At 36.9% G+C, this 22941-nt stretch overlaps 1 protein-coding gene across 1 annotated transcript; it reads right to left on the reverse strand.

The window, feature by feature from the left end:
* Positions 1-4641: 4641 nt before the first annotated feature.
* Positions 4642-14777, reverse strand: LOC127410444 (nuclear receptor subfamily 2 group E member 1-like). The gene is made up of 9 exons (XM_051645721.1): positions 14576-14777; positions 11179-11324; positions 10656-10743; positions 10222-10457; positions 9934-10080; positions 7899-7995; positions 7559-7708; positions 7262-7367; positions 4642-7161 (listed from the first exon to the last, which is right to left on the reverse strand). Exons 1-9 carry the CDS (start codon positions 14736-14738, stop codon positions 6999-7001), a joined length of 1296 nt encoding a protein of 431 aa, XP_051501681.1. The 5' UTR covers positions 14739-14777; the 3' UTR covers positions 4642-6998.
* Positions 14778-22941: the final 8164 nt, after the last annotated feature.

The raw sequence follows: 22941 nt of genomic DNA on the forward strand, positions 1-22941 counted from the left end.
GTAATCCATACGACTCTAGTGGTGAAATCCATATCTTTTGAAGCAGTATGATAGGTGTGGGTGAGAAACATCAATATTTAAGTCTTTTTTCTTTAAATCTCTACCTTTGACCAGCCCAAATCAGTAGGTGACGATATGCACGAAGAATGTGAATTGGCAAAAAAAAAAAAACAGAAGAAGAAGAATGTAAAAGTGAATGTGAAAGTGGAGATTTACGGTAAAAAAGGACTTAAATATTGATCTTTTTTACTCACACCTATCATATCGCTTCTTAAGATATGGATTTAATCACTGGAGTCTTATGGAATACTTTTATGCTGCCTTTATCTGCTTTTTGGTGATTCAAACTTCTGGTCACCATTCACTTGCATTGTATGGACCTACAGAGCTGAGATATTCTTCTAAAAATCTTTGTTTGTGTTCTGCTGAAAAAAGAAAGTCATACACATCTGGGATGGTATGAGAGTAAATGATGAGAGAATTTTTATTTTTGGGTGAACTATTCCTTAGTTAAAGGGATAGTTCACCCAAAGTATAAAAATAATCATTTACTCACCTTTTTGTTGTTCCAAACCTGTATGGCTTTTTTCTTCTGTGGAATGAGGAGATATTGAAGAATGTTGACACTGCTTTTCTTTCTGCATAATGAAAGTGAATAGTGACTGAATTTGTCAACATTCTGCCTTAAGTGTTCAACAGAAGAAAGTCATACGGGTATGGAACGATATAAGAATGAGTAAAGGATGACAATTTTTATTTTGGTGAACTATCCCTTTAATATCTGACAATTTCAGGGTTCTGAAATCGCCATGGGTACAAAACAGATTGTATTAATTTTCTAGGATTCTAGAGTTATGATGTTTCTGTAAAGTGCGCCTGGTGATGAAACAATGTAATTTACATTACAGTTGTGCGACATGCATCTTTCTATGAAACAATCGGTGTTATACCACCCAAAAACACATTTTCACTTAACATAGTGTTTAAATGTACAGGCTATTTAGCATTTATGTGGTCTACTTAGAATAGGCCTACACATATTCAGTTAATAGCCTAATTCTTTAACTTTAAGTGACTTTACAACAGAGCGACAAATAGCACATATCCAATAGCATAATAATAAAAGTGAAATTGTTTGTCAGGCTTAATTTCTGTAAATTATATGCACTTTCCTAGTTATAGTAGGGAAAATTATTCGGCTTCTGTTCGGCACCTCTGAACCTTATAGCTCCTTTAGCATTACTCTCAAATTCTACTTATGTCTGATGATGCATTTTGAATTGGACAGCAGGCAGTATTATCCTTGTTAGATAGGCACAACTAAGTATACAGGTATTTTAAAGGAATAGTTCACCCGAAAAGTCAAATTCTCTCATCATTTACACCCCCTCATGCCATCCCAGATGTGTATGACTTTCTTTCTTCTGAAGAACACAAACAAAGATTTTTAGAAGTATAGTTCTGTAGGTCCATACAATGCAAGTGAATGGTGACCAAAATGTGAAGCTCCTAAAAATACAAAGGCAGCATAAAAGTAATCTTTAGTACTCCAGTGGTTTAATCCGCACTGTAAAAAATTGCTGTCAATTTACAGCCAAATTCCTACAGCAATCTACTGTGATTCTTAAATACAGTAGTTTGCTGTAAACATGTTGCATTCTGGGAGATCAAGAGCAGGCTCACTGTGAAGTGACTAGTTTTACGGTAAATAGCTGTTCTATGCAAGGCATTAGGGGGAAATGAACATTTAAAATCATGATATCATCTTGGTATAAGCTATAGTGACATTTTGAAACGTGTATTTTAACCCCCCCCCCCATGAAAATTTTAGTTTGTGGCATATGGTTAGTGTTCATGATGTTTCTGACCAACTCCTCTGTTCTTTATCATCTCACATCAGCCTTCACTTGTCTGTCTAATGAGAAGTCAAATAAAAAAAAATCAACCTTTGAAGCAGTGTACATATTAAATTTACAATTTTGCCAGGATTGAACAGTGTATTTTTTTATGAAAAAAAAAACAACAACCTGTACACAGTAAAATAACAGTATAGCACTGCATTGTGGGTTATAATTGTGAAATACTTATAAGCCTTTGCGCTTGAATATGTATGTATGCTTTGGCAATGCATTGAGGCTACAAAAATTTTACAAATAAATAAAAACACGTACAAAAGTTTTTATTCAGACTTAATAGAAGTCTTAGTTTAATTTAGTGTTGCTTTTTTGTTATCAATAGTTGTGTTTTGTCTGAAGTCACCATTATGGTGATTAGTGTCCTCTTGAGCTGGCACCTTGGACCTTCTTTATTATTATATTATGTTTTTCCAGTCAGTCAATTTGTGTTGAAGTAAAACACAAGGTGTTGCACTGTGCTACTTGAAAGACAAAACCTAAGGTCATACTGAATGATTGATCATACCTTGCAAATGGCACGATATGTGGCAATAGTGATGCATTACACATAAAAACATAAAAGCAAAAACAGTAAAGGATATTTCAGCAAAATGATATCAGCAAATTGAGTGTTTGATAATTTAGATCAAGTTATCTAGACACAGAAATCAACTCTCGGCGTACAAAATGCAACAATGTTGACAGTTAACAAACATACTTTTACGTAAAAAAGTAAAAGCTGAACATTAGAATACAAGTAACTTAGACTACAACAAAAACATCATCAAAATAAACCGGTAAATAGTAAAAAAATAGAAGTAATTTCTTCATGCCGCAGTGCATGCTGGGAACATAGCTGTTAATTTCAACAACAGTAGATAGTATGTAATTATGCTATATGCTGCTAAATTACAGTTGTATACTGTAGCTGTAAAAACAGTATCTAGCTGTTAATTTCAGCAACAGCAAGACACCGTTAATTTTACAGTAACATGCTGGCAACCCTGCTGCCAGTTCTTTACGGTTTTTTGACAAGAAAATCTTTAACAGTACGGGTCTTAAACGATTTATTCGACTGAGTTAGAACAGACCAAAATGTAACTCCCTTTTTCACTGTACATCTTGCCATTGCAGTCTAATCATGATCATGATTTCAAGCTCAATTACATTTCATAGTGCTTGAAACATGCGCAGAGCGTTAGGAAGTAATCGATCTTGAAATTAAGATCATCAAGGAGACTGTTGTTGTAAAGATTTAGAGTGAAAATATGAAATATAATGGTCTGCTCTCATCCAACACTGACTGGATCGCTTCAGAAGACATGGATTAAAACGCTGGAGTCTGATGGATTACTTTTAAGCTGCCTTTATGTTGTTGTTTTCTTTGGAGCTTCAAAGTTTTGGACCCTATTCACAAAGCTTTGTTTGTGGTCTGCCATACACAAAGTCATACACATCTGGGATGGCATAAGGGTGAGTAAATGATGAGAGAAATTTAATTTTTGGGTGAACTATTACTTTAAGAGCGTAATCTGCAATGTCATTGGAAAACAGTTGTGTTTGCATTGTTACTAATTGCTGTACAAGATGTTGCATTCTCCTGCCTATAGTAGACAGGATGCAAATATTAAAGGAAAAAAATAGTTAAGAAAATAAGTTTCTACTCAGAAAATTACATATAACATTTTTATCTTTACTTAATTTACATTAATTTGTACAACACAAAGTATTAATTATAAGGTGAACTTGGAGTGATATACAGTGGTGCTCAAACGTTTGCATATCCTGGCAGAAATTGTGAATTTTTGGCCTTAATTTTGAAAATATGACTGATCATGCAAAAAAAAAAAAAAGAAAACTGTCTTTTATTTAAGGATAGTGATCATATGAAGCCATTTATTATCACATAGTTGTTTGGCTCCTTTTTAAATCATAATGATAACAGAAATCACCCAAATGGCCCTGATCAAAATTTTACATACCCTTGAATGTTTGGCCTTGTTACAGACACACAAAGTGACACACACAGGTTTAAATGGCAATTAAAGGTTAATTTTCCACACCTGTGGCTTTTTAAATTGCAATTAGTGTCTGTGTATAAATAGTCAATGAGTTTGTTTGCTCTCACTTGGATGCACTGAGCAGGCTAGATACTGAGCCATGGGGAGCAGAAGAGAACTGTCAAAACTAATGGAACAACCACAGTCCTTGAAACAACCACACCGTCTTTTTCCAGAGCAGCCTGTATTTCTCCTGAGGTTACCTGTGGGTTTTTCTTTGTATCCCGAACAATTCTTCTGGCAGTTGTGGCTGAAATCTTTCTTGGTCTACCTGACCTTGGCTTGGTATCAAGAGATCCCTGAATTTTCCACTTCTTAATAAGTGATTGAACAGTACTGACTGGCATTTTCAAGGCTTTGGATATCTTTTTATATCCTTTTCCATCTTTATAAAGTTCCATTACCTTGTTATGCAGGTCTTTTGACAGTTCTTTTCTATTTCCCATGGCTCAGTATCTAGCCTGCTCAGTTCATCCATGTGAGAGCTAACAAACTCATTGACTATTTATACACAGACACTAATTGCAATTTAAAAAGGCACAGGTGTGGGAAATTAACCTTTAATTGCCATTTAAACCTGTGTGTGTCACCTTGTGTGTCTGTAACAAGGCCAAACATTCAAGGGTATGTAAACTTTTGATCAGGGCCATTTGGGTGATTTCTGTTATCATTACGATTTAAAAAGGAGCCAAACAACTATGTGATAATAAATGGCTTCATATGATCACTATCCTTAAATAAAAGACAGTTTTTTTTTTTGCATGCTCAGTCATATTTTCAAAATCAATGCCAAAATTTCACAATTTCTGCCAGGGTATGCAAACTTTTGAGCACAACTGTATATAGTAAAAGAATAATTGTGAGGTCCTTGAACTTTGGCTTAAAAGTCCATAAAATTAAGATTTTAAGTACTACTAACTCAAAAGATCAAGTACAGAACTGAGGTTGTGGGGAATACCCCGAGTAATTTAAGCAAGTTTTTTGTTTAAAAGGAACTTATTGGGCATTTAATTAGTTTTTATTACAAATTCATAGAGATTTTAGCTCTTTTTGTATAATTGATGTTGTTTTACTAAAATTATATGTTTCTTAAAGTAAACATTAGGGTGATTAGTGTTTCCTTTAGTAAAGTTGGATCCTGTTCAATTAATGTTATTTTACCTGGCGCAAGCTGAAGTGCAGCTTTATCTGCACTTCTTTGGGAATCAAATGTTTAATGACTGACCTCAGTCATTATTTTCTTTTGAGCCAATTAAATGAAGTATAAACCATTATATTAAAGTTCATTTGAAACAGTGTGCTATTAGTTGTTAAATCTTATTTGTGTGACATCTTCAAGTAAATAAAGTTGAATTAACTGTTACATTTGTGCATATCTAATAGGTTTTCTAGTTAAGTTGACATTAAATGACCATAAGTTGAATTTGCTTAAAAAGCGTGATGCAAAAATGCTATATATATATATTTTAAGTAAATTCCAACACTTAATTTTTCTCAGTGCAGAGAGTCGATGCATGACAATACTAGCTAAGGTAAAGGGAAGGACACAGTCGCTTGGCTCCTGTAACCTTGGAGTTCGTTCCAAATCAGTGCAGCCCATTAAAAAGGAGTAGGCTAAATTGGATTTAAAGTTGTTATCGCAATCATGTTTCTATCTATTGTGTCCTCTCTATCAAAAAACGAAGATAAAAAAAAAAAAATGCAATTTAGGCAAAGCCCTTGATTTATGAAAGAGTGCTTGAAACCCTGAGCCATGCTAGGCACAGCAACTTCACTCAAGGTCCAGGGTATTGTATCGGCAGTGGTTCAATATGCACTTACGTACAGACATGAACCTCTTTCTATCCCCATTTAGTACCCTGTTTAGGGTGAAACTGACCTTTTTTCCTGCTGTAAAAAGAAGCCATAGAAACCCCCCAAAACACTGCAGTGGTTGAAGGACCAGGCCATCAATATTCAATATTTATTTTCATATTTTTGAACAACGTTCACAAACATTATCACTGTACAAACAGAAATGTATTTACAAACTACAAAAAAAATAAAATAATAATTCCAAGTGCTGATCGTGTCTCTTTTCCAGTGTTAGTAACTACTCAAAGAAAGGTTTTATATGGTGGCCTCTGATATGGGCCTCTTATAGAGCAGAAACAGGTTTTAAACATCAATTAAATTACATTTGTAGTGTGGGCATACAATTCCAACAAAAATATCCAGAGGATTTTAAATGCCCTGCATGTGAACCCTAATCTTATATTAAGGTCACAAGGGTGCTGTGGCCTCCCAGTCACCTGAATGAGTAATTACGTGATGCATGAAGTCAGTGGTGCTCAGTCCTGCAGAGTTTAATTCCAACCCTCTACACTCGTGTACTTTAAGTAACCTGAAGACTTTGATTAGCTGGTTCAGGTGTATTTGATTACAACTGGAACTGCTGGAGAAATGACCTATAAGAACATATTCTTATAACAGTTGTGGCTCATGTCAAAGGGACAGCATCTACTTTCCTGCAATGCTACTTCATGGTTTCTTTATTTTTTTGGTTTCTTTCAAAGTTCTTGTGGACATTACACACAAATCATAAAAGCAATGCTGAAATAAAACACCATTGGCCGTAAGGCAGCTGATCATCTGGACACAATGAAACATCCCGTCGCAATGAATGATTGTACATAACCTCACGGACACTCCATTCAAACATATGATTACAAACTAAGATACTTTTGTTTTTAATCTTGACAGAACAAGAACAGATAAAGCTTGTTAAGTTACTTCCATAAACGAACTTAAATATTTTAAAAGTAAATCAATTAGAAAATTACTGTTTAGAATTTGGTTAAATGTTCTTTTTTTTTCTAACCAGTGGAGATTCAGTCTTTTTTCATTTCCCTGCGTAAAAAACATCTGGACATTGGTAATGCTTTATTATCCAAACAAGTGTGTGAAGTATCACATTAGGGCTTCAACGAACATCTGCAGCATCTCAGCGTCCATGTGAATGTCAAGGTCAAAGTTGCAATGTTTTCTTTGTCATCAGTATAGCTCATATATCACTGGACTTGTACATATCGGAGAGCAATCGTGTGATTGGGACATTTCCGATTGTTTTTTTGAAGAACACCTCTTCAATGGTGGATGGACTAACTGAACGTAGAGCGGGCAAGAGTAACAACAGTTTCCCAAAACGACACGGCTGAGTGGGGTACCTGAAACACAAACATTAGGCTACATTAAAACTTTATTTACTGTTTTTTTTTTTTTACATGCATGTTAGTTTTCCCGGGTTTCAGGAAGTTTTAGCTATACCTGGTGTGAATGTAGCTGTTGAGAGTCAGCTGGGCCTCATCTTGAAGGGCTGCAATGGCACTTGCGTTGCGAAATCTACTCAGTTCCGAACCACTGTGTGTTGGAACTGTGCAAGAACAAAAATAAGTTTTAAACTGATTGGTCATAGCTGTCACATGCGTAGCAATAAAAAATATTACATTTGAATAAACTTTCATGCAATTTTTTTATTTTTAATGTTTGAATATTATATACTGTACATTTTATTAAAGCTACTTTGTTTTAATATTTTTTATGTATTTATTTATTTTGCTTTACCTGCTTTGAAGGTGACGATGCACTTTAGGCACGCAAACTCTGTTGCATCCAGCCTAAGCTGTCTGAAACGTGTCACTACCTCCTGCAGCGCCTGGATCTCTGAGACTATCTTGTTTAGCCTCTGTGAATCTGTGTTGTCTGTGTTCATTCCTAAGAGATGACCAAACATGTTGGATAAATCAAAGTATGAAAATAAGTTTGTTAATAACAGTATAGCCCAAAACAGAAACGACAATAGCCCTTTGTCATGTCTTTAAATAGTAAGATGCCTATTTCAGCTTTGATAATAGCCAACGACAGCTCCATCATTGCTGGAGACATCACATGTTGCATGGCCTACCTGAAACTGCTAGGAGAGTGCTGGAGTCCACAGGAATGGCCCACTGCGCTATGCCCAATACGAATAGTTCCCTCCATGCGTCTTCTAAAAGGATCAGCTACAAAAAAAAAAAAAAAAACATTTAATAAAATAAAATAAATAGTTTTCATTAATGTATGTAAAACACACACACACATTTACCTAACATCTGGATTTAGTTTCCTCTTGAGGACATAATTATAGTTAAAATAAGGTGGGAAAATAATTATTTAATCCCATCAGTTACAATTGTGGCTGAAATTTAGTTTGAAATTTGAAGGGTCTAAAAGAGTTGTTGATGTATTTTACAAAGGGTTGTCAATTGTAAATGACTCTCAATTGTGCAGACTGTCTTGATTTCATGTGAATCTTTTTACATGAGTGGTGCAAATAGTCACATGACCAGAGCCAATAAATTCAACAAGTTGGTCAAAACTCCATAAAAGCAAGCAAATAAAACCTGTCATGATACACTTGCAACTACTATATTTTGTGCATGTAATGTTTAAAGGTTCTATTATTGATTTATTAATAAGATTGCTCAGCCTCATATAAATCATGCTCACAGGACACGTAAACATGTATGTGATTGATGAGAAATACAGAGACCCATTTTTGAATAGGCCACTGGTTGCCTCCCATTATAAAATTGCAGATCCTTGGCATTCTATCTGTCTGTTTGTCCAGATACTAAGGTGACATTTCACCCCACACTTCCTGTAGCACTTGCCATAGATGTGGCTGCCTTGTCGGGCACTTCTCACGCACCTTACAGTCTAGCTGATCCCACAAAAGCTCAATGGGGTTAAGATCCATAACACTCTTTTCCAGTTATCTGTGGTCCAATTTCTTTGCTCACTCAAACATTTTCTTTTTGTTTTTCTGTTTCAAAAGTGGCTTTTTCTTTGCAATTCTTCCCATAAGGCCTGCACCCCAGAGTCTTCTCTTTACTGTTGCACATGAAACTGATGTTGAGCAGGTAGAATTCAATGAAGCTGTCAGCTGAGGACATGTGAGGCATATATTTCTCAAAATAGAGACACTGATGTACTTATCATCTTGTTTAGGTGTACATCTGGGCTTTCCACATCTCTTTCTGTCCTTGTTGTCTTTTGTCTTTGAAGACTGTAGTGTACACCTTTGTATGAAATCTTCAGTTTTTTGGCAATTTCAAGCATTGTATAGCCTTCATTCCTTCTAGAGAAAGCTGTTTCTTTTTTTGCTATTTTTGACCTAATATTGACCTTAAGACATGCCAGTCTATTGCATAATGTGGCAACTCAAAAACAAACACAAAGACAATGTTAAGCTTCATTTAACGAACCAAATAGCTTTCAGCTGTGTTTGATATAATGGCAAGTGATTTTCTAGTACCAAATTAGCAATTCAGTATGATTACTCAAGGATAAGGTGTTGGAGTGATGTCTGCTGGAAATGGGACTGTCTAGATTTGATCAAAAATGACTTTTTTCAAATAGTGATGGTGCTGTTTTTTACATCAGTAATGTCCTGACTATACTTTGTGATGAGTTGAATGCCACTTTGGTGAATTAAAGTACCAATTTCCTTCTGAAACAGCTAAATCTGTACATTATTCCAAACTTTTGGCCACCAGTGTATAAAATTGTAACTTCATTATTTGCAATTTCCTCTTGGGTCCTATTGAGCAACTGAGAAAACTGACTGTATTGTATTCTGTATTTTCCCACAGCACTGGTAACAATTGTGACCAATAATAAATCTCATAATTTCACTAACTTTTCAAAAAAAAAAAAAAAAAAAAAAAAAAGAATATATATATATATATATATATTATATAAATATAATTCTTTTTTAGATAAGGCATAGTTTCTTTCATTGGGCTATCCAATGAGTAAAATACATGTGCCAACTCAGCTGGGGAAATTTGGGATTAAATAGGTTAATCGCTGTAAATTTGTGTTGGATTTAGGCTTAAATTTCGCCCCAGAGTGCAATTTTAAAACACTGATGCTTTAATATGGAGGGACTTGTTTACCTGGTCAGGTAAAGGGAGCGTAGAAAAGGCCGGAACACTCTTGGCCCATTTAATACTCATGAAGAGCAGGCGCGCCGCTGACTCGCACACAGACTCAGTCGCCACTTCATACAGGTACATGGGAGTGCCACTAACTTCATGAGGATACTGCAAATCGATCAGATGACCATAGAGGAAAAAAGTTATCAAACAACTTTAAATATGAGTTAAATTAGGAGTTTAACTATAACTAAATGAATAAACCTTTGGTAATGAAAGTATACATTGTTGTAACGCAACATGTTTTACCTTCGGTGTGGGCTGAGCGAGTCCCACAATGGCTTGTCGCTCCGGTGTAGTGGTGACCGTGTTTAACTCCAGATTGTGAGGCTCCAGTTGCGTTACTGTTGTGAAAAACGGCGGCCCCGGGATAGACGTGGATGGAAAGTGAGCTGACGAACCGTTCACCTCTTTATGCCCTCGGAAATACAGAGCCACCTGCTTCCGAATGGTTGACGTCCTCGGTCCTCTCTCATGCTGCACGGCTGTATTGATATACGAGTGATATGCAGTTAGTTCTTTTAATCATATGGAAGAAAGAAAAAAGTATTGCAACGGAAAAAGTTATCTGCATCTAACAAAGGGGATTGCAGCCATATAGGCACAAACTAATTTTCTATTAGGCTAACTTATATGTCTTGAAAAGAAAAAAGAATGAAAAAGATCAACTAGCACGCACTTACCATCTTTATTCATATTCACTTCTAGGCACTTTTTCAAGCGACAAGCACGACACTGGTTTCTGTGTGTCTTGTCTACTGGACAACCACCCTGAGAAGAAAAAAAGAGAGAAGAAAAGATCGGAAGAATAAGAAAATACAGAAGGTTTCGTTTTAGCAGTAATGGCATACAAATAGGCTACAGCCTACTATATTCTCCAGTGATCTCCGCTCCACAGCTATGTGGGAATTGCAGAGTAATGACGGCTATTGACTCGCTCCCCCGCCGCACGACCAATAGTCTCAATCCCGCCTACCGCTCTCCAAATCCACCCAGTCCTGCCGGTGCGTTAGATTGGATTACACCTGTTACACTAGACGGGGCAAAGGGCCCTCAAAGGCGCGGGAGGGGGCTCACTTCTGGGATAATCTTCCAATTAGGAAAATCACTGGAGGTGTAATCTAGTCCTTAGACGCGCTTGCTTAGTTCAAATTAGCTGATGCTGTTATGGTTCAAACACTTCGCTGTATTTGATTAGGCGCTCACCTGTGTGCCAGATTTGCAGACATACGTTCTGTTTCTCCTGATGCTCCTCTTGAAAAATCCCGAGCAGCCATCACACGCATATACACCGTAGTGCTTTCCAGAACTTCGGTCGCCACACACTTTACATGGAATGTCCAGAATCCGACCTGGGAAAGAATATATTATTAAGTCACCTCATTGGCCTAATACGTAGACTACTTGTGCTGAAATGTATCTTATTTTATTATTATTATTATTATTTATTTATTTTTTCAAAAGACGGGCAAAACAGGATCATATCAAAAGTGATTTAAATCCAAAAGTAGGCTATGCTACAAAAGATCAGGCCTATATATTCGTATTAAGTTGTTATAGATTTGTAGTGTATTCACTTTAACTTGACAAAGTTTTAGAAATCCCAGTCAACACCCTTTCGGGACCGTCCCCAATCAATAGCCCAATAACTAAACAAACAATCGTTGTTACATACTGAGTTAAAGGACATACTTTTAATGTGTCAGTCCACTGGAATTGGCAAACCATATAGGGGCCTAGGCATACGTTGAGGGCACGTTGGTGGGAAGCTTCATATCGCGGGTCTCATAAAACAATGTTCAGTAGAGGCGCACAATGGCAACATTAGGGAGAGTGTTAACTTAATGATTTCCCCATTGAGCCTCGTCTGACTGGCCTGGTCTCGACAAGCTGCCAACCCCGCTTCATAATGAAGCTCGACAACTGCTTTCTTCGCGCAGTCTATAGGCTCGCGGATTAGGGAGTGACACGGGAGAGGAGAATAATACGCACCAGCGCGTTTCAGCGACTCAAATGAAGTGTATGCAAATGAAATCGGAGTAAATGAAAATTGTGATTTTTCTTGTGTGCGCAAAACACTTTTTTTTCTGCATTTAAGTCTGTCAATAGAGGTATATTTGCATATATGGGGGAGTCGTTTAGAGTAACGGCTATGTAATTACACTGACATAGGTCCACCTGCTCACTGATTTCCCAGTGACCCGTCATAAAGGGGTAGCATGGGAATTCGGATAGAGCAGTAACGACAGAGCAGGAAAACGACTTCATGCACTTTGACTTGCTAAACAAGAAATAGGAGGAGGGGAAAAACTGTTACATTTTTAGAAAGCAAAACACACTTTCAGTGTATGCCAGATGTTTTAATAGGTCCTCGTAGGATTTTTAAAAAATAGATTCAGCCTTCAAACATTATAATGCCATTTTCATTTCATAATATGACTTTACTAATCAATTCACGGGAAAGTGACGGACGATTTACTTGTGTAGTAGGCTATTTTGAAACGCCAGAGTGGTGGGAAACTCGCCCATGTGTCAAAGTCTTGAAAAAAAATGTAGATTCAGTTAACCTTGTTTCATCAGCAACAGTCGGTACTTGCATTTTGCATGGCGGAATAAAGAGAACCTCTCTTGTGATGGAGACAACTTGTTGCTTTGTCACGGGATCGTTTTGAAACTTGAATATTTCTCCAAACACACGCATTCAAATTATGACGTGCCCAAAATCAGCGAGCGCTTTCTATTTTTTCAAATGCATTTTAAATAAATACAAAGTCTCAGTTGCTTTATTTGTGTTAGCAGTGAAATGCATCAGACCAGACAACTATTATTTCAAGACGTCACAGTGACCTACCGTCCCTCAAATACATCAAATGCAATCATCGCATAATATGACAATTTTGGAACAAAGGTGTGAAATTAAAATGGCTCAATGAGTTGGTAAGGAACGCATAGAGACTTTGAATGCGGGTTTGCTTTAGCGAAGGGTACACGTCTTTAACTTTCTCCTTTGGGGGTCCCAGTGTGTTGCATTGTGCGCTGTAATTGTTTGAAGACATGGCATATTTCATTACTGTAATCAGCATCAACCTTGGAACCTGCTGCACTGGGTTACGTGCAGCTGTGAGAAACTCTGAACTTAATGGGCCTTCGACCACCCAAACAGCGCACATTTACCCCTGTAAAATAAAAAAAGGTTTTTATATAATGCTACCGTTAATACATTATTAAATGGGAAATATAATGTGCGAAATACGTGTTAAACATCACCAACTTGTTTAGTTGGGCTAGACGTTCAGAATAATGAACGAAAAGTTTAGGCCTCAAACGAAATCTTTTCATTTTTTTTTATTTTTTTTTATTTTTTATATAAGGCCTAAAGGAAACTGGCCTACTAATTTGGGCTGAAATAAAAGGGTACATAAATGTTCGTTTTTTATTTCATCTAAAAGAATTCCATTTTTTTTTTTTTTTTTTTTACATGGAAAAGCATTACTAATTAATGTGCATTGGAAATAATTGTGATTGAGTTGCCTAATTTCAATGCCTTTTACTTAAGTATTTTTTGAAATATATAAAAGTTGCTAATCACGTTAATTAAAACTTTCAACATTTTTCTCGATTTCATTTAAGCCTAAAAAAAACAAGCCAAACAGAGGCACATCTTATTTTTATTTGCACAAATGTATTACAGGCTTGCCTTTAATCATACTCAATGATCATCATTTTAAAAAATGTATCCTGATGTCAGGAAATTGAGAATTTTGTCTGCAGCTGTTAAAGGATGAATTGCCAACACAATATTAATTATAGTTGAAAATTAGAGCACTTTCATTGAAATGAACTGAGGCTTATATAAATGACAAACGAGATGCTTAAAACAGCCTAATGAGGAAAACTCAGATCAGCTTTGCTCTCACAATACCAACACTACGTATAGTTTATGCATACCTTTGGAGCAAATTATAACTTTTTAAAACTCTACAGGCTGTTAAAATAGAAACTGTTAATTTTCAGAATTTCAGTAAGTAGCATATTAGTTGCAAAGTAATTGTGACGTGAAAACAAAGCTGTCAAAACATTATTTGAACTTTAACTTTATTTATACTTTAAAACTTTTCTAAGCTTTTTTGCGCCTATAGGCCTTATATATATATATAACGTCTATAGGCCTATAGGCTTAATAATAATAATAATAATAATAATAATAATATATATATATATATATATATATATATATATATATATATATATATAATAATAATAATTATTATTATTATTATTATTATTATTATTATTATTTTTATTTATTTATTTATTTATTTATTTATTTCCCCCCCCCACATCTAAGGTTAAGGAAAATGTTTAAATATTGTGTGTTTTGCCTGATTTGAGATGCTGCCAGAGTTGCAGCCAGGTAGGCAACAGTTTACAAACATTTAGATTTACGTTTTGCAGCTCTGAGTTTGGTGTTTTTTTTTTTTTTTTGTCAGCGAATCCTCTACACAATAATTTCACGTACACGTATTTCGCATACAACAATTAAGTTCTTTATCATTTATTTCTAACAACATTATAAACGCGACAATACAGACAATCTACTCACTGGATTTGACGTTTAAAATATCCAAACAACCACTTGTTGAACCAGCAGGCTTGCTCATGTTGAAGACTTCTGCTCCAAGAAAACTGCGTTGAAAAGTGAAACTTTTCAGGCCCAGGGGAGTGTAACACTTTAAACCGTGACTTAAAAAAAAATAAACGAGCATAAATTAAACATCCGATTTGCGATGACCGACGGTTGCGCTGGTTTCTATAAGTGCTTTCTATAATTGTGTCCAAGTCGCTCCTCTTCAGCAAATAGAATCCAGATTTGGTTTGATTGTTGATTGATGAGATCGATGCAACCCCACAGACAAGATGCCCAAGCCGGTCCCTGGTCTCTCAGTGCCATGGAAAGTTGGTGTACCTTATGGTAAAAACGCCAAGCACCCACACAGTACAGCTCAAAAACAGTACAACAAGAGCTGGGAAATGTGTCTCAACCCTGAGCCTTGGTGAGTGACTTTGTGATGTGTACCATCAGATTAAAGGTTTGGTAATATGTATGAGATGTATTAGAGTAGGAGGGCGGGAGAGAAGGAGGGTGGGAGGAGAGCCCAACTTCCTTTGACCACTTAGCTTTTCCCTGCCTTCTGCTTCAACTCCTGCTTACGCATGACGTCACAGAGGCGAATTAAGTGATATTCCATACACAGTGTATTGAGACGCTGTCAAAGGCCAGTGGTGCGCTGTATAGGAATTGATTAGTCGGGTTTAGAATCAGGAAGGCTGTTTAAAATCAAACGTTTGCAAATAGCCTGCCACCTCCTTACAACTGATTAGATAAGAATTGGCTTGATCTGACTGAAATGCTCACAGACTATAGTAAATAATTGAAACTTTTCTATTTTATATTCTAATAACTTGTATAAATAATTACTTTTTTTTTTTTTTTTTGGTTATTTTCTGTGGGTGTGCGCTATGTGTATTCGCTCGTACTTCTCTGGGTCCCTCCATCAAGCGCGTGCACCTGTTGCAAGGAAGGACTCTCTCGAGCGCAAATATTAGCTACACATCGCGTTCTCGTCTTGACAGGTTTAAAATAGAGGATTTTTATGCATTTTTTAAATTTTTTGTATTCAATTCTAAATCAAGAAGAATGCTATATAGGCTACTGCCGCTCACTCATGATGCGAACAAATCACTTCAGCGCACTCTTTCTCTTTTAATATTTTAAAAAGTGTCTTCAGCGCAAAATGCATTCTTATTTATCGGTTAGATGTTTAAACATCAATAGGGACTAGGAAGAAGATATATATATATATATATATATATATATATATATATATATATATATATATATATATATATATATTATTCTAAAAAGAGTTATGGCAACAATACGACAAGCATTTTTGACGGAGTGCTCTTTGAAAAATTCAAGCAACTTCTCTACTGACTGCGCGCTCTGGACTGGAGGGGACACCTGCGTGGACTGGGAGAATCACAACTGTACCCCTTTGAGAGCGTGAGCATTGACATCTCGACCTTAACAGCGTGCCGTGTTGTGTCCGCCGCCAGTAGACACCCATATTTTAGGTTTAATTATGAATATTCCCACGGTAGCTCGGGGCCATATGGGAGCCCTGACTCTCGGTCTAAACGTGGCGAACGGGGGCGTATCTAATCGCAATTAGTAATTGTCATGTCCTCCTTTAAATGGTATTCTCGGTGCACTGAAAACAAATTAGGATTTTTGACAGGTGAATGACTGCACATTCAAATGTTAGTTTTTTATGACGTTGGGTGCCAGACTGAAAAACACAGTGCCCCACACTGGATTTCTCTGTAGGCATCACCAAGTGATTCATCGAGTGAATCAAAATGATTTTGAGTCAGTTGACTTTTAGACTGGCCTATACTGTGTGATCCGTGAAGAGCATAATGTTCATTTAAAAAAAAAATATGGGCTACTTTTGATTGTGAACACATTGGTGGGTCTTTTTTCCTCCCACCTCTCACTTTCTCTAACTTTGTGTTTGTATGTGTGTGTGTGTGTGTGCATGCGTGTGTGTCTTAGGGGTGGGGTGGTCTGCTAGTAGTAATCTGCTTAACTCACCCTAATCCTGTCATTCATAGATAGTCTTTACACAAACATAACCAACATCATGGTTGCCCCGGCTGCTTGCTTTCACTTTTTTGTGCTTGTGTCGCTCCTCTCTATAACAGTCAATGAAAATCTCTGACAAAGAACCATCTGATTGTGTATCTAGTTGTTGCCTTGACAGAATCAGTATGCAACTGCTTACTTAGCCCTTAAAGTGGAGAGGAACAGCAACACCAGCACCATCTCTTATCCGCAACCACTCTGTAACAGCATGTTGGAGATGTTGGAAAAGACAGTTGAGACTTTGGGAAAAACACACATATACAGTATGTATCAATAAGGCAGCATCAAACCAGGGAAAAGATGCAAGGACAGTGTAGATTACTGCAACTCAGAGCATATGATTAAGTCATTAATATATCTAATATTTTGGCCACTCTTAGTGCACTTCAGTCCCTTACTTGACTTTATTAACTTAATCAACATTTAGAGAAAGAAGCTACTGCAAGAATGTATCAGAACAAAATGCAACGTAATGTGCATTAAATATTTTTGGTTTTCTATTATGAATCTATTTTCAATGAGGTGGAAAATCACTGTTTAGCAGTAATATGATTAAGTTTAGCACAAAAAACATCTCATGAGCATATCAGTCATATTTTTATGAACAATAAGATTATATAATAAGGACTGTTTACTTTCTAATCCATGATTTATGAGGGCAAAATATTAGGTCACTAAAAATTATATAACCTGGGCCATTAGTTCACTTTTTCACATTTTCAGAGCAGTTTTTTATAATTGAGGTTTAGGACTCATGACGATGCTACATTAGTGTATATTCATGTATATGTATGTGATATACTGATCGGCCACAACATTAAAACCACCTGCCTAATATTGTGTAGGTCCCCCTCGTCCCACCAAAACAGCACCAACCCGCATCTCAGAATAGCACTCTGAGATGCTATTGTTCTCACCACAATTGTACAGTGTGGTTATCTGAGTTACCATAGACTTTGTCAGTTCGTACCAGTCTGGCCATTCTCTGTTGACCTCTCTCATCAACAAGGCAATTCCATCCACAGAACTACCACTTACTGGATGTTTTTTGTTTTTGGCACCATTCTGAGTAAATTCTAAAGACTGCTGTGTGTGAAAATACCAGGAGATCAGCAGTTATAGAAATACTCAAACCAGCCCACCTGGCATCTAATCAGCCAATAGTGTGGCAGCAGTGCAGTGCATACAAACATGCAAATCGAGCTTCAGTTAATGTTCATATCAACCATCAGAATGGGGGAAAATGGGATCTCAGTGATTTGGACCGTGGCATGATTGTTGGTGCCATATGGGCTGGTCTGAGTATTTCTGTAACTGCTGATCTCCTGGGATTTTCACACACAACAGTCTCTAGAATTTACTCAGAATGGTGCCAAAAACAAAAAACATCCAGTAAGTGGCAGTTCTGTGGATATAAATGCCTTGTTGATGAGAGAGATCAACAGAGAATGGTCCGACTGGGTTGAACAGACAAAGTCTACAGTAACTCAGATAACCGCTCTGTACAATTGTGGTGAGAAGAACAGTATCTCAGAACTCTATTCTGAGATGCAGGTTGGCACTGTTTTTCTGTAGATTTTCTGTATTGAACAATTAACTTGTCTAACATTAGACAGCGAACAAGAGAACGATTTCGCTATTTTCCCTGGTCGAGAATGTTTTATATTGTTTTAAATGATGTTACAGCTGAGTTTAGGGTAAGGTGTAATGAAAAGTATGCATTTTTGATCAATAATGTTTGTTTTTTTTTCATGTTGGTATGACTGAGAAATTAGAGCAAGTGTGCATTTTCAAGGGAAGTATATTAATATATTTATGTTTATTAAAGAGAGAGCTTCTTAAACCTGACATCAATTCTGTTTTAAGAATTCTTATTTAACTGTAGAATATTTTGGCTTGTTTTTTGTTCTGTATGCATGGTAATATCAATTTCCTCATGAAGCTTACATATGACTACTTCTGTCTGTGGCCTGCACCATCACACATACATCCACATAACCTTTACAGTATATAGTATTTCCCATTATACTGCCTACATTTCAAAAATATTAATAATAGTAATAAAGGCCCAACAACGCAACCTCATCCTGTCTAACTGGCAGGTCGATGGACGCTTTCTGACAAATCTATTTGGGGCAAATTGTCAGTGAGAAACTTCCGCCTGAGCTGGCCTGGACAAAACTGGCTGTTGGACGGACTAAATCCTACTGCAGGAGGGTCGGGACAATGGGCTCTGAATGTGTTGATGTGCTGGCAGTGGCTTGGGCCTGACAATGGCCGGATTAATTGGTCCCTTGGCTGACTGATTTGAGATGGCTTCACTCAGGTCCTCTCCATGGGGAGCCCCATTGTCCTTCTCCTGATTCCCACTTTTCACAAACTCCAAACAAAAGTCAATTTCTTTCTCAAGGGGGTTTGGGAGAAGAGGAGAAATATCGAGACCTCGTGGTTCGGCTTCACGAGAGGTGACTTTAAAAGAGAGCTCCTTTCTCCCCTCATCGTCTAAGTTTTTAAATGGATGACTTAACTCATTCCATTTCCCTTTCTCCCTGCCCTCCCTCTCTTTAAAGCACGGTGCTCCCCCTGAGACTTAGAGGTGTTATCATACGAGCGTATGCAAGGCTCCTTTAGCAGGACAGGACAGAGGTTGCCGCTCTATGCGGAGAGGAGCTGAGGCACCTGTTGAGAGTGCTGGCAGGCTGAACTGAGGAGCTTTCACTCATTAATATTAAAATAACAGAGATGCCATCATGTTGCAGCGCTGAAATCGGTCTGATGTTACCCCCCTGACGTGACTCCCTGGGGACCGACTCTCCGCTTCCACAGTCACTCATAAAGGGTACCCCCTCTACCCTCTCTCACTGCCTGTCTCTTTTTTCTGTCCTCTCATTATCATTCTGTTTTTTTTTTTAAAGTCTTGTTAATAAATTATGACAGCTGGCTAGAGAAGCTTTGGCCGTTCACACCATTTTGACAAACAGTTTAGCGGCTCAAAATGACAAACTTCATTTTGCTGTGCCATCAGTTTTCTTCTGTTTGTTTGCACGCTCTTATTTGTCTCTTCAAGTGACATCTCATCAATGAAATATTTAAGAGAAATCATTTGCCTGCCAAAACCCATCAGATCATATTATGGCTATAGCAGTTTTTATGTTATAAGTATAATATGGTGGTGCATATTAATTACTTTTATGCATTTGACTTGTGCTTTAAGTTACCACATAGTATCAGTGAAGGAACTGGATCATGTTGACTGAATTTCATCACAGTTATACACAGTTTTTAGTCCTGAATTGTGGTAAAACATTGGTATAAAAAAAGTAGATCTCTTGGACTTGTGTTGCAAACGTCAGAATATTCAACAGGCCTTTTAAGTCTTTTCTGCAGACCTTGATGCATGTAGAGCAGTACAGCAACAAATATTGGCAATTAAAATGAGAAAATAACTTTGATTTATTGTTTGATGCGTTTTTATTTATTTAATAATAGTCATAATTTCTAAATGTTTACATGAGCCAAAGCCTTCTCTCTAAGGACCAAAATGCATACACCCTTGCTGATCTGAGCCTTCTTTAAGCTTGCATCTGTGTTCCACCATGGGCAGGAGAGCATTTTCTAGTCAGTGGATTTGCTTCAAAGCACTTCATACAGTATACAGTAGATTAATTAATTTTGTGACATTCATTCAAGTTTTCATTTGTGTTGTTTTCCTATTGAAATCTAATAATTTTTCTTGTCATTGACAAAGTCTACAGGTACACTCTGTACAGGTGTGGTAGAGCTGTTTACACAGATAAATCCATGAGAGGTATTGGGAATAATACAAATAAATTATTCGTTAATAAATACATTAATACAATCTTTTAAAATGAATTATTATGAATACATAAATGAATAATAAATATGACTAAATAAATGATTTTTTTTTTTTTTAGCAATAATCATTATCTTCTTATGCGCCTTTATTTTTTATATTGACATATCTGAAATACAGTGTACAGCTAAGTTCAACACAGAGAAGGAAAATAATTATCTAAAAGAAACCTCTAGATTATATACACATTTTACCATACACCTGCTGTACACTGAAATTGTTTTTTTTTTTTGTGGTGCAGTAAATATAGCAGAAAAGATTAAGTACTTTCTACATTGAATAAGTTCATTTAAGTGTGAACTTGAAAATATTAAGTAAATTCTACATTCAAACATGTGAAAATTAATACTCTAGCTTATAAATAAATATTACTTATGATTGCTATTTTACAATGTGTCATTATGTATTAATCCTAAAGTAGAAAACCTTTTCATATTTATTTGCTAATTTGAGTAAATTTCACTGGAAAATAAAATAAGTAAATATAACTTAACTTTTCAAAGCTGTTGTTCCCAGCATGCACTGGGCTTGAATAATTAATAAGCTTGCATGGTTTCACTGTTTGCAAGTTTATTTACATGTTTTTATTGTTAATTTTGTTGCTACATTTGGTAGCTTCTTATTTTGTTGAGTCTTAAGTACATTACATCTGTTGATTGTCACCGTCATGGTGTTTTGTGCACTAAGTGTTGAGGTCTGTGTCTGCAGCTTTATAAATTGCTATAGTTCATAATGCAGAGTGTTGTTGTTTACATAACTGCATAGCTTGCATTAAGTTAGATTGAGGAAGACTTCCATAAGTCACATAGTACATGATTAAACATGTTTATATGGACTTTCAAGTTTATTCAAGCACCATGTGTTCATATTTGTAAGGAAAATTAACTGGAAAGTGTTTAAGATAAATTTAATCACTTTAATCAACATTATTGATATCATATTGATACAATATGATATCATAACATTAAACATTGTAGTGCGCATGTACTGTATTCCTTTCCTATGAGAAGTTTGGGCCTTTGGGACACTGGATGTTGTCAAAGAAAAGGAAAATATCTTAAATAGCAGGCCAGACATGAATGATGCTGAAGCTGGCCTCACTGACTGTGGGAAGATCACACCCCACTCATCACATGTGGAGGCTTAATTTTTGGGATCAGACGGGGGGGGTGAGACGATATCAGGGTGGACGGGGGTGTGGGAGAATAAGGTGTAACTGAGTGATTCTTTGTTTTCCAAAATAATGATTTGTGTTGTTATTATGTTCATTCTCCATGACTGACGTTATGTTCTTTAAGCTCCCTGGTGGCGATTAATGATATTCATATGTTCCATATATGTAAATTGCAGCCGTTGACAACATTGACCCCACATCACTGTTGCCATTGTAGGCTGTGGGGAAGAGAGTGTGTCTGGCTGGTAGGTGGCCTAATTGAAGGAGATAATAAGGCTATAGTCCAATAAGTGTAATAACGGTAACATTTAAAACGTAGATTTTTTTTGTCTTCGTAGTGAGAAATGATAATCATACAGTTGTCAAACTGACAAGAAAGTCTAGAAAGTAACCCCCCCATACTCAGACTTTCTCAAAAGGTTCAAACACAAATGGTACACAGAAGACTGGCCCTTGCCCTTCACTCCTTAGACCCCAAACTATCATTCATAACCTTTCTGCATTGCTCCAAAAAGGAAAAGAGAAGAGAAGAGAGGAGAGGAGAGGAGAGGAGAGAGGGAGGGGAGAGGAGAGGAGGACTGTGGGGAGGACCATGAACGCTTATTTAAAAAGACTTCCTTTATTGGACCATGTGCAGGCAGTTCACTCACAAAGACCTTAAATAGGATATTTTCTGTTCCCTATAGTTGCTTTCCCTTTTAAGTGCCGAGGCAAAAAAAGTAAGTTTACAACTCCTCTTACAATGAAGCTCTTCTCTCCCAGGTTGCTGAGACCCGGGGCTGACCTGGGAAAGTTAATTAGGAGGCCAACAATGAGCGAGCCCGAGCAAAATACCTCGCCTCTCCTCTAGCCAAAGATGTCATCCATTAATTAGGCAAATCTTTAAGGTGGGCTTATTGAATTTACAGAAAGGCCGCAGTTTGGGCGGGCTGCGTTTTTTGATCAGGCCCTCACCCCAAACAATGCCTTCTCCTGGTTAAGGAAAAAGGGAGGGGATTGGTGGAAGGAGAGGAGGAAGAGAAAGAGAAGGAGAGAAAAAAGGAGAGGGACAGAAAGAAACGTATGGGTTGCAGAGGCTCAATGGGAATAAGGATGGGGAGATTCACAGGGGCTTGGGGGGCATGCTTCAACGATGATGTCATGCAAAGGCAACCTGGGGGCTTGGGAAGAGTGTGTGTGTGGTGGGGGGGTGGTCTTCAGCTATGGGGGCCA

This window comes from Myxocyprinus asiaticus, chromosome 19 (assembly GCF_019703515.2).
Source record: "Myxocyprinus asiaticus isolate MX2 ecotype Aquarium Trade chromosome 19, UBuf_Myxa_2, whole genome shotgun sequence".
Taxonomy (NCBI): Eukaryota; Metazoa; Chordata; class Actinopteri; order Cypriniformes; family Catostomidae; genus Myxocyprinus; species Myxocyprinus asiaticus.

Excerpts from the sequence above, each read along its gene's own strand:
- LOC127410444 (XM_051645721.1), bottom strand. The coding sequence starts at position 14,738 with ATGCTCGTTTATTTTTTTTTAAGTCACGGTTTAAAGTGTTACACTCCC. Across the intron at positions 10,744-11,178 it reads TCTGCAAATCTGGCACACAG|GGTGGTTGTCCAGTAGACAA; the intron begins GTGAGCGCCTAA and ends TTTTCTTCTCAG. Across the intron at positions 7,368-7,558 it reads CATCGTCACCTTCAAAGCAG|TTCCAACACACAGTGGTTCG; the intron begins GTAAAGCAAAAT and ends GTTCTTGCACAG.